The sequence below is a fragment of the Chlorocebus sabaeus genome, chromosome 26 (assembly GCF_047675955.1).
Source record: "Chlorocebus sabaeus isolate Y175 chromosome 26, mChlSab1.0.hap1, whole genome shotgun sequence".
NCBI lineage: Eukaryota > Metazoa > Chordata > Mammalia > Primates > Cercopithecidae > Chlorocebus > Chlorocebus sabaeus.
Window position 1 is genome coordinate 43094292 of NC_132929.1, and position 13314 is coordinate 43107605.

Genomic DNA, 13314 nt, shown 5'->3' on the forward strand with positions numbered 1-13314 from the left:
CTACACTCCCACCTCTGACCCTCCTAAAAACTTCCATGCAGTCTGCTCTGCAGAGAAGCTTGATGCAAAAGAGTCTCCAAAGAAGGAAAAATTTGAAAGTAAGCATTATGTAAACTGGGTAATAAAAAAAATTTGAGTGAATCTATCTTAAAATTTCAAAAGAACTTACTGAATATAAATTAAGTGAGAGTTCCCAGCACTTTGGGAGGACTGCTTGAGGCCAGCAGTTCAAGACTAGGCTGAACAACATAGTGAGACCCTGTTTAAAAAAATTTCAAAAATTGGCCAGGCATGGTGGCGCAGGCCTGTAGTCCTTCCACTGGGAAGGCTAAGGCAGGAAGATCACTTGAACCCAGGAGTTTGAGATTACAGTGAGCTATGATCATCCCTCTGCATTCCAGCCTGGGTGACAGAGACACTGTCTCTAAAAAAATTAATAAAATAAAATAAATTAAGTGGGAGAATAATCTGGCCAAAGAATCTAGAAATAGAAAACATTATTTTAAATATGATATTAAAACTAGTTTTCTTCTGGATTACACATATTCAGTTTAAATAAATATATAATAAATACGAAGGTCTTCCCTAATGTAGCAATTTTTGTTTGTTACCAACATGATACCCATTGTAAAGAAAAACTGCTAATTGTATAATTTCTAAGAGATAAGAACAAGCTCAGAGTTTTTCTCAACTGAGCATTTTACAAGACTAATTGCACACTTTCAAAAGAGAATAATACCTGGGCTTTGATCATATAGTATTTGTTTCTACAATATGTTTTGGATTTTTTTTTCTTTTTTGAGACAGAGTCTCACTCTGTCACCCAGGCTGGAGTGCAGTGGTGCCATCTCGGCTCACTGCAACATCCGCCTCCTGGGTTCAACCATTTCTCCTGCCTCGGCCTCCTGAGTAGCTGGGATTACAGGCATGTGCCACCACGCCTGGCTAATTTTTGTATTTTTAGTAGAGACGGGTTTTCACCATGTTGGCCAGGCTGGTCTTGAACCCCTGACCTCAAATGATCCACGCACCTCGGCCTCCCAAAGTGCTGGGATCGCGGCCGTGCTTTGGATTTTATAAAAATGACTTGTGGACATTAAATTAAGTAACAACAAGCTGTCATCTCCTATGTGTTCCACAGATAGAATTCTCGAACTATGTGTATATTTTTAAGGATATAGGGTACCCTTTTTTGTGTACCACATCCCTGGGAGTCCTTAAAGAAGATTTCAGCTAGATGCCACAAACTTCTTTGTCTCATGCACCAGGGACTTACCTATACAATTCATAAAAATAGAAGTGGATGAAAGTGAAGCAATTTTTTCTCTAAATGTACTGCAAGAAAACTATTCAGTCTAGTAATTTCATTTCCAGAGTTGAGACAGATTCACTAGTGAAAATCAGTTGGTAGGATTCTCTGGTTCAGGCATTTAACACAAGTTGCAGCCTTGTCCTCTTTTTCTCCTTCCATAGGAAATTTGCTGTAGAATTAGCTCTACACATAATCACACCATGCTGCTAGCCAATTGGGGCTGCACTAACTTCTTTGAACCCTTCAAATGAAAGCTAAGTAGCTGATAACGGCATAATATATTGTAGTTGTAAGCATTTGGTTATTTATGCAGTTTTGCACACATGGGAATAATTGCATTTTCCAAACTGGTGATCACAGAAAGGATGGCCTTGCAGTAAGGTTTTTGACCACAGAATATTTATAAAGTATTTTAAAATCTATGGCTTGGTAATATGAACAGTAAGACAATTAAACAGTGTGGAGTAACCTCTTTGAAAGGAGGACTTGGGCCGGGCGCGGTGGCTCACGCCTGTAATCCCAGCCCTTCAGGAGGCCGAGGCGGGCAGATCACGAGGTCAAGAGATTGAGACCATCCTGGCCAACATGGTGAAACCCCATCTCTACTAAAAATATGAAAATTAGCTGGGCGTGGTGGAGGGCATCTGTAGTCCCAGCTACTTGGGAGGCTGAAGCAGGAGAATCGCTTGAACCTGGGAGGCGGAGGTTGCAGTGAGCCAAGATCACACCACTGCACTCCAGCCTGGTGACAGAGCAAGACTCCATCTCAAAAAAAAAAAAAAAAAAAGAAAGAAAAAGAAAAAAAGAAAGGAGGACTTATGAAGCTTGATTGATTGTTATGTATTTCAGATAGTATTCCTAGATATAACAAAAATTTTAGCTATTTTTAACCCACAAGAGAAGTGGAATGCTGCTGTCAAAAAAAAACCTGATTTGCCTTGTAATTTTATAAGATGATAGAGAAACATTTTTCAGAGTTTATAGGCTGATCTCTTAATTGGATATTACATATTTTATCATTTTTATTAATGAAATATAATTATAACAAAATAATCTACAGTGGTTCATAACAGGAATAAAATATTAGGGTCTATTTTAAGCAAAATCTATCAGTCAAATGAGAAAGAACCTGAAGAATCCTAATTCCTCTAAAAAACCAGATGTCTAAATAAAGCCTACAGACTAATTTTGCTCCCAGTTTCTTTGGCCAAGTATTTCCTCCACTTTTAATTTAACCCCTGTGCTTCTTTATTGCAGCACGTCGCTTGGTGCTACGTGTAAACTCAGTTGCTTTTTAAAATATATTGACATTAAATGAGACATGCCAAGTATAGGGCTCTGCTGCTGTGAGCAGTATATGGAGCCACTGCCAGCCAATTAAACCTCCAGGGATGAGTTTTCACTCTCACTTCTCCTCTACCTTTAAAGTAAAAATAGGAGAGATACTGAGGTGGGATTTTTTTTTCTCTGTGTGTAATCTTTAATTTTACTGCCAATTGATTTGATGACTAAAAAGAATGTATACAGTTCAGTTTCATATTTTTCCTCTGTGCCCTACTTTAGCAAGTTATTATTCTTGGGGTTAAAATAAGTAGTGGTCTTCAAATTCTTCATTCGATAAAAATTATGGATCCTGGTATTATGAAGTTCATGAAATACAGCATTTTCTAGCTCGTCTGCACTTTCACAGAAGCCTACAAGAAAGGATAGGGAAACTTACTTTTGTGTGCAACCAATCATATGCTGAACTGAGAAAGTCCCAAATGCTTATGAGACTCTTGCTTCCTAACTCCAGTCTTTTCTGCCAAGAGATAAAAGCTTGAGCTCACCTACATTTGGGAACAGGGGCAGAGTGGAGGATGGCAGCCAAGGGCGTTAGATCTGCAATCACTTTTTGCTATGCCTCCACGCATATTGGCACCTTTCAACTTTCTCTGCTATGACCTGGGGTCACCTGATACCCAGTTCAGTGCTGCTTTTTACTTTTGAGTTGACAACTCAAAGACAGGATAGATGTTGTTCCTTCCACTCAGGCTAGAAAATCTGGACTTTCGATAAAATCTTTGCAGTCTTCAACATATATTTTGGCAAGTAGTATAGAATCCATAGTTTAACTATGGTGTTGCCATACTAGATTCTTGGGATAGGTGTACTGCCAAGACTTCCTAGACAGCATTTCCCAGAAATATCCAGATCTTTGTGAGTATCTCCCAGAAATATCCAGATCTTTCAGAATCAGGAACAAAGTACACTTAAACTTTAAAAATGTTTTATAGCCCAAACCAACACATATTTGTATTCACCCATGTATCCAAATCAACACTCATTGATACTGGTTAGATCAGAGTTGGTCCCATGATCTTGTAATATGAAATTATCCAATTGGTCTTGAGCTATATGATGTTGTACCATGAAATAAGGAAACAACATTGAACTAGGTATCAGGTGACTCCAGCTTACAGGCTTTTCATGAGATCTATTAATATTAGGATATGCTGTAAAAGGAATTTTTCACTATAAAAGATAAAATCCTTTACACTCATAAAAAATATTAAAAGGCTTGTTCAGTGGTTCTCAGGACCCCTTTACACTCATCATAATTATTGAAGACCCTAAAGAACATTAGTTTAAGTGGGTTATATCTGTCATTATCAACTGTATTTGAAATTAAAACAGAATAATTTTTAAAATGTTTATTAACTTCTTTTTAAAATAACAATAATAAGCCCACTACCAACACTAACCTAAATAACATATTTTTGAAACATAATTATTTTCTAAAACAAAAGAAATTAGTGAGAAGGGTAGGACTGTCTGACAGGTCTGAAAAATTAATAGAACATGGTTGGATTCTCATATCTGCTTCTGTATTCAATCTGTTGCAATATGTTGTTTTGGTTGACACACATGAAGAAAATCCAGCCCTACACAGATAAGTATTTGGAAAATGGAAGAATAATTTGTATATTTTATAGCCTTTTCAGATAGTTGTGTATATTCTTCTTTGACTTTATACTAAACTCAACAATGGTAATCTAAGTGTTAGCTGCAATGTGGAATCTACAATCATATTAATAAACTTTTTGTCTTTTGTAACTTGTAAGAGAACAAGATTGAAAAAGGCAAAGAACATCTCAGTATAATTTTGAAAATAGTTTTGACCCTGCAGACTCCCTGAAAGGTTCTCAGTATCCGCTAGGGTCCCCGGATCACAATTTGAGAATCACTGCTGACATGGTTTGGTTCTGTGTCCCCACCCAATCTCATTTTGAATTGTAATCCCCACATGTTGGAGGAGGGGCCTGGTAGGAGACGATTGTATTACAGGGGCAGGTTTCCCCCTTGCTTTTCTTATGGTAGTGAGTGAGTTCTCACAAGAGCTTCTATCTCATCTGATAGATGTTTATGCAGAAAGGGACTGGGAAAGGCAGTGAAGGTAGAAATGAAGATGGAGAAATGATTGCCAGTAACCCTTGATGATCAACCTTGGTTCAATGGAGGACCAGAAGTAGTAGATGAATAACTTCAGAGAGGCAGCTCTCAGGTAACCTTCTTTGATGTAGAGACAATAATATTTCACAACTACTTATTTGAGAAAAGGTGGAACTCTCTATCAAACTAGGAATATTTTGCAGGAAGTGAGAATGGCCATGAGAAAAGAGGCTGTGATCCTTTCTACAGTGATGAGGAAGAGAGAGTGCCTCTTTCTGCTAGTGTTGTATTCTGTGCTAATGAGGGCCTGGAAAAAGCTACAAATCCCACTTACCACTCTTTGAATTCTCCAGAAGTTCTCCAGCTTAGAGAACCCAATTTTAGGAGAGTTGAAAGAAGGAGTGATGAGAACACACAGGAGAAAGGGTTAAGAATTTAAAAGACAGGTCGGACATGTTGGCTCACCCCTATAATACCAGCACTTTAGGAGGCTGAGGTGGGTGGATCACTTTAGCCCAGGAATTTGAAAGCAGCCTGGGCAACATGGTGAAACCCTGGCTCTACAAAAATTACAAAAATTAACCAGATGTGGTGGTGTGCACCAGTAGTCTCACCTAATTGAGAGGCTGAGGTGAGAGGATCACTTGAGCCCAGGAGGTTGAGGCTGCAGTGAGTTGAGATCGCACCACTGCACTCCAGCCTGGGCAACAGAATGATAGCCTGTCAAAAAAAAAAAAAAAAAAGAATTAAAAAGATTATTTGAGTATGGGCTTCACACATGTTTCATTCATTTATGTGACTGGAGATTTCACAAGTGCCTGCTCTAACGTAGCTATGAGTCTGGTTGCAGGAGCTAGAGTGGTGCAGGTGAAAGGAGAGATGGACAACAAAGTAAACAGCCAAGCAAAGAAATATGTAGTGACAACATGAGAAAAGGGTGGTGAAGAACAGGTGCAAGAGAATGACAGTGAAGGGAGACTAAGAACTTTAGAAAAGGGTGGTCAGGCATATAACGCATGATAATGAGGACCTTATTGCCTCAGTAGAGACCTAGCAACTCTTCTCTTCTGCTTCCCTCTCCCACTTCTAAGGACTCTGACAATTACACCTGGTCCAGCCAGACAATCCAGGATAATCTCTTGATTTTAAGGTCGGTTGATAGCAACCTTAATTCCATTAGCAACTGTTTTTCTTCTTTGTCATGTAATCCAATATATTCACTGGTTATGGGTATTAGAACTCGGATATTTTTGAACGGCCACTATTCTGCCTACCACAACAACTGAAAATAAAAGTGAGAAAAGCTCTTTGTCCCTTCTGGAGTTCTTCTCTGCTCACACTTGGAGAGTCTTTTATTTTCTATAACTAAATTTCTCACAAGAGCTAATATGTAGTATCTAAACTGTATAATAATTGGTAGGTTTATGTGACCTTGGACAAGAGACAAGACACTTACCTTGAGTTTCCTTATCTATAATACGACAGGATTGAGGATAATGGTCTCTCAAAACTCCCTCAGTGTTCCTAATCAGACCCTGGAAGAAACCATGTCATTGTAGATTATATTCCAAAGTGTAGTGTCTCATCGCCACTGGGCATGTCTACTGAACTCCCGCAAACCACGACATCCTTGTTGATAGTTTCCTGGTTAAGTCACTGTTATATTTAGTGTATGCTACCAACATTGATGAAATCTTTTCACCTGTCAACACATGTACTTTATGGATGTATAAAACAAAACAAGTCTGACTAAAAAAATATAGTGACTCCCAACTTCTGCTCTGCTGATGTCATTGTACATTGCATTGTATCTCGTCCATGTAGAATGGTCTGTTGCTTGTCACAGAGTTTGTTGTTGTTGTTATACGTTTTGGAAACACCCATACCTTGTAACATTGGAATACCTTGTGTTTATAAAGCACTTTACAGCTTACAAGATGTTTTCATATCTGTAACTGCATATGATTCTCTGTAACAATGTTCCAAGATTAGCATACACTTCTTTAAAATGGGTATATTCTATGTAGACATTTTATATGCATTCTTGATCAGTGGTAACAGAGGTCCCAAGTAATTTGTTGGAAAACTGACTTCAAACAGTGGAATGGAACACAGACTTATTCACTCACATGCTGCATATGTGGCAACAAAGTGATCAGACATCTTTTATATTTTAAATTGGACATCATCTTAATGAGACATATTATACTGCTTTTATCTTTACTTTTGAAAGGCAATGCAGTCATGGAATGCTCTCAGGCACTTTTCTTAATCACACTTTATTCTTTAGGCATTTTCCTGCCTTTTTATACTCTTGCTATATGTTATCCACAATACATCTTTCTAAACATTTATTTGAATATAGATAAAATTATACATATACAAAATCCCAAGGTACAATATTGCAGTCACACATAAAGACATTGGAGTTGTAACTGCCTATATTAGCTTTTATATGTGGAACGGTTCTCTAAATTATTTGAGAGATGAATAATTTTTCAAAAATGATTCGAACAGCTCATTTGTCCTTCTGCCTCTCTCTTTAATTCTTAAGTCCAGATGCAAAGCAAAGAGAGACTTTTAGATGATTGTAAAGTCATTTAATTTCCAGACATTGTCTAGTGTTTAAACACTGACATCAAAGCAAAGAGTCAATTATCAGAGTTCATTTGGTCTGAAGCCCCATTGCCTGAATTGCCATAGTTTTCCTTATGCTGAAAAGGAAATGTGTGTCACATCTTGAAGCTGTGGTATATAAAACCACTTTATCTAGAGCAGTTTAACTTGAAACATGTGTTTGGGCTCACTAACCACAAGGAGGCATTGAAGCATCTCTTCAAAATGTGAAAAGCAATTTTATGAAGAAAAAAAGAGTTACCCCTACAGTTGTTGAATTTCATATAAGCAATTATACCTGCTTGTGAGTACGCATGCTTTTTAAGTTTATGTTTTGATTCACTTTTTTTTAATGACCTGAAATATCAGCAGAAAGTGTTTCCACTGTTGTTTCTTTTGTGAGAGATTTTTGGACAATAGTAATCCATATGTGTTTTCCCTTCTGCTCTGTTTCCAGTGGAAATAAAGGCAAACTGCAGGACTTTTATTAGTACTGACAAAGTAACTGCAGTAGCTCTTCTTGCCCTTTGAAGGTTAAAAGTTCTTTTGACTGTGAGCAGAAGTTGATTTCTTTAGTATATGTATTATTTAAATATGTATTCCTGACAGCAAGGGATTTATCTGAAATCTGTGTGTCACTTAAGAATGATTCTGGAACACATTTTCAAAATACCATATAGGAAGCTCACATTAAGAAGCCAAAACAATATTTTTTTAACCTGAGCATAATTTTCTTACGCATCCTTGTAAACATTCACGTTGCATGTCAGAAATTTTCTCCATGTTTTGTCATCTTGATTCTTAGCAGCCTTGTTGGTATTGGAAAATGTGAACCCCTCTGTTACAGACTATGTTGCTTAGCACATCTTCCAGAATAATGTTTAATTCACCCGAGAAACAAGCACGTCATTCTTCGGGATTGGGTTGTTTCTGTAAGATGCTTCAGAGAAAATGTTTTCCTAGAAATATGGACTGTGACATTTTGAAATTCTCTTGTGCCATGTTGCTATATTGACTTGCTCTTTCTGGGTTTTGACACCTTGTTTGCCTTTTAGGGTATTCCCAGCCTGTGAGAGAACATATTGCCGATTTCAACACACAGCAGAACACGCAGCTGGGGAGGCTGTGTGACATCTTAGGTACAGTCAACAGTTTACACAAGTGACTCTTTGGAACGTTTATCAGTGGGTGTTGATAAAATGTTTTGTTTGTTTGTTTGTTTGTTGATTATTTTTTTCCTCTACAAGGAAAAAGCTCAGATTTTTAATCTACTTACAGGGCAATTCAATGTTTTATTTTAAAAAACAGATTTGTAGTAAAATCAGCTTGAATTAAAAAATGACATTTTAACCAATTTACTTGGACAGTTTTCTAGATTCTCTTTGCTACAGGTTTAGATCAGAATTTCTCTCCTGTAAGCCAAAAATCTTCTTTGTTTACTGAATCTTGCAGTGAGTGAAATCAAAATTTTACATTCGTGTCAGTCTTATCTCTTATAATATCTGGGGAATGAGTGAAAGGTAGTATCAGAAATGAAGCATTGTGTTTTCATAAGAAGAAAGAGGGGAAAATGAAGATATAATTTTAAAAGAAGGTTTTATTTAAATATAGAGCATCTTGTTATTAGAAAACATGAAGTGCCTAATGGAGGGAATTTTTAGAAATACAGACCTTGATTGAGTGATGTGTACATCTTTGTGAAAGTCAAGTTCTGATACTGGTTTGGTCAGTTCTTAGTCAGACACCCATCTGGAGCCAGGCAGGAAGCATGCCTGAATGTGACAGCTTTGGTTGACACTGTTCAAGGCCCGGGTTCAGATTAGGCTCTAAGAATATAGGTTGCAAAAGCTAAGCAATGACATTGAATCTGTTTGTGAGATACTTGCCAAAAGTTCAAGGTTGTTACATAAAAATTAGATTTTTATTAGTTATCAAATAAGAACTTCTTTGTTTTGTTAAAATGCAATTTCTTTGGCCCTTATTTAAGAAAAACAAGGAAGACTTTTAAATGATGAAGGACCAACTTAGCTGGCTCCCTGGAATGACATACTTTACATTATTCATATATATTTCAGCATCATTATTATTTTATAAATGCCATTTGGTAGCAAAAAATACATCAGTACTAGAAATTTACAGTGTCCTAAAATAATAATCATAATTGCTTTAATCTATTATCTAGGCACTAAGATTGTTTTTCAGCATTACAAAAAAATGTTTTAATGACTTAAGATTGACTTGTTAGTATTAAGCTATTTCAACTAAAAACCTGACTGGATGGAAACCACTGAAGTTTAGCAGAGGGCAGACTTCGCTGTAATTTATTTGAATTAATTTTTTTCTTCAGCTTTTTATATCCCTTTCTATATATAGTATAAGCCATCACCAAATAATTTCTTTATAAAAGATTCTCATTATTGGAAAAGACTTGAAAGTATTAGGCTTCTATTTTAAACAACTCAATAATTCAGTCTGTCTCTACCTGCAATGGAATATTTTGCTTATATGAACATTTCTGAGAGATTATGAGCCAAATGCCTTTTTCTTGGTACATAGTCTTTATGATATAGCAGTGCAATCATAAAATGTCTTCAAGAGGAGTAATGAAAGTTTAGAAATAGATGAAAAAAAGTACTTTCTTGTGAAATAAAAATGTGAATAAACTAGAAAAATAAGTAATAATTTTATGGAAGAATAAATAATTATCCCTTATGGTTTTTCTTTCTTATTCGGGGGAAACAAAGATAATCCAGTCACACTGGTAAGGCTGGTCACTAGATATTGTCTGTGACTTCATGGTTCTCAGGTGGAGACCCCAATGGCTAGTTCCTAGATGAGTTCAGCAAGAAAGTGACTGATTACTGACTAGCAGTCAAAGCAAGTTTCATCTTCATATCAATTCCTTTCCAAAATTACCTGTCAGTTAATTTTGAACATGTGTAAAATTAACGCATGATAAAACCTATTAATACTGAATATTAGAGTTGGTGATATGGATGCCTTTGCCAGAAATGAACAGGAAAGGTGAAATTGGCAACATGATTCCTTTTATCATTTGTAACCTAGAAATTTCTTCCCAAGAAAAAATTTGCTTTTCCTTTGCTACAGTCTGTAAGCTATTTTTGTTGTTTTTCTGCCCTATTCTTTCATACTTAAAAAAACTCATTAGTTTGATTTTTAAAACCTCTATTGTAATTTGGTTAGACGCTAGTCTCTTCTTCAAAACACAAGACTTCGGATGACTAATTTGATGATTCAGCAATTGGATGCAAGTTATTTACTTACTGTCTCCTCAGTTAATTTATTTTGAGGTTTATGCTTCAAAATTAAATGGGAGCCACCTAAATATTCACATGTATGGAGCACCTGCTCTGGACCTAGCACTGAGCCAGTTCAGAAAACACCGCCTCTAGGTCTCTGGAGAGGGAGATTTCTCTTGTATGCCTTGCGTCTAGGCATAAAAGACTTTCTCAACTTTGCAAATCTCTCCATAATCCCTTCAGTCTGTTCACAAGTGTTTATTGAGTGACTCCTACATATTCCACACTGTGCCAGGGCTTGGGGGAATATAAGAAATAGTACAAACATTGCCTTTAAGGAGCTTGGAGAGACAAGATTAATAGATTGGAAACAATAGGATAGAACACAGAGGACACTACTTCATGTTAAATCTTGAGGCACTGATCAAAAGGAACGTAGGGGGCCGGGCGCGGTGGCTCACGCCTGTAATCCCAGCACTTTGGGAGGCTGAGGCGGGCAGATCACGGGGTCAGGAGATCGAGACCATCCTGGCTAACACCGTGAAACTCCGTCTCTACTAAAAATACAAAAAAGTAGCCGGGCGTGGTTGTGGGCGCCTGTAGTCGGGAGGCTGAGGCAGGAGAAAGGCGTGAACCCGGGAGGCGGAACTTGCAGTGAGCTTGCGGTGAGACCACATCACTACACTCCAGAGCAAGACTCTGTCTCAAAAAAAAAAAAAAAAAAAAAGGAACGTAGGTGTGGGGGCAGTTGGGGAGTCACTGTTGGCCAGCCTAGTCAGGGTGGGCCAGGAGCACATTCACACACCTGTGCTGTTCTTGCGCACTTACTATGTGCCAGATGCTGCACCAGATACTTTCTATATCTTCACTCATTTAATAGTGTCTAAAACAATACGCCCCAGGTGGTTTTATTCCCCTTTTTACAGATGAAGAAATGAATGCTTAGAAAGGTTAAATACCTAGAATTTAATCAGTCTATGCTCTGTATATATACTCTGCCAAACCAATCAGAGGAATCTTAAAATCCCCTCTTTGCCCTACTTGCCTAAGAAAACATTTACAGTGCTCCCTTCTCTGAACTTCTCTAAGTACCTGGTCTGCGTGCTTCATCGTGCCCACAATAATTGCTGTATTTCCCTCCACCTTTAGCCCAGGGCTTTGCCCCTACAGACCAGTCAGCTATTTTGTGAATGAATGGATGAACAAATGAATGACTTCATTGACTGCTGATTTCCTATTCATACTCCCTGAAATATTCTGCAGCATGGAGTGGATACTCTCATTTCACTATTCCATTTGGATGGGATATTTAATTAGGATTTCTTGTGATGTTACATGTAAGAAGCACATCTTAAGAAGGAGAAAAGTTAAATTAAGGCAGTGTTTCCTTTAAACCCAAAATCACAAAACCTGCTTTTTAAGTAATATACTCCTCTTTGGGAATCAAGCAGGGGAAAGGCTGGTTTCCTGAAATAATCATTGCTATGATTATAATCAGACCATTTATTTGAACAGGACATTCCCTGAATTGGCCCTGTCAAGTCCATACAGAATAAGAAATTGCAATTTCATCAGCTTTGTAAAATTAATAGCTCTGTTTTATAATTTACTGAAGTTAATGGAATAAATTTTTAAAGCAGTATGCAATTCCTATTGATGTTAATGGGAGTTGTATGGCTAAATCCCTATGTATTATTTGAAAGTACATTTCCAAGGTATCTCACAGCCCTCCTTCTGAAGGAATCATTGCATCTATTTTTTTTTGGTAGTGGTGTTATTTATATTTTCTTTAGAGAAATGCCGAACTGTAAAAAAGCCAGTTAGATTGCTCAGATAGTACAAAACCAATCTAAATTAACCTCAACATGGGTTTTGGATATGCTCTTTATTTTAAACTGCACGACATCAGTCGGATGCCAGAGTTCATAATGTCATTTACCTTCACACCAGTAATTAACATTGTGCCTGTTGTTTTTAGATGCCAATGTGAACGTCATCTACATCTGCTCCCATCATATGAATGATGAGTTAGTGCTGTATTACAAAAAAATCCTAAGTCTACATGCAGCCGTCAAATCGGGGAACCTTGAGGACAGAAGTGACCTGCAGGACAGGATCAAAATTATCACCCCTGAAGCTGTAAACATTTTCCCCGTGAGTTTCTCTTCTAATTACTACGGTTTCAGGGATGCAGTAAAATTAAATTGGAAATTTTATAACTTGCAATGCTCTGGTACACATCAGTGAAATATTATTGCAAGTTTAACAGCTTTCCTGATTAGACTACTAGTTGGTCTGTAGGAAATAAATATTCCAGTTTAACTTTCAGACTCAGTGGAGCTACCCCTGCCCAGTTTCTCTGTAGTCGTAGCCTAATTCCAGTTACTAGGTGGTACCATCAAGTAGGTGGATTTATAACAGGTACCATTCCTTTTTCTTAATTTTGTGTGGAGGACACTAAGGCAGAGAAAGGCTGGGCCTGCCCACAGTCATAAAACTAGTTAGGAGCAGAACTAGACCAGGCCCTCTCTTTTCTGATCCACACAGGTACTCCATGTTTTTTCCCCCTGAGGGGAATTTGGCTTGATTTACCATATCAGATGGTTCCTAATGAAAAATGTTCAGGTTTTTTTTTTTTTTTTTTTTTTTAATTGTGCTGATTTTTTAGTGAATGGAATGAATTCTGAGTGGAAT

At 37.3% G+C, this 13314-nt stretch overlaps 1 protein-coding gene across 1 annotated transcript in view; it reads left to right on the forward strand.

Annotated features, from left to right (window-relative positions):
- The window catches only part of IQCH (IQ motif containing H), a 259181-nt gene that overhangs the window by 132595 nt on the left and 113272 nt on the right, over positions 1 to 13314 (forward strand). Inside the window, exons 11-12 of the mRNA XM_073012272.1 lie at positions 8416 to 8499; positions 12599 to 12774. Of these exons, the coding sequence (XP_072868373.1) occupies positions 8416 to 8499; positions 12599 to 12774 (260 nt within the window). The remainder of the gene's footprint in view (positions 1 to 8415; positions 8500 to 12598; positions 12775 to 13314) is intronic.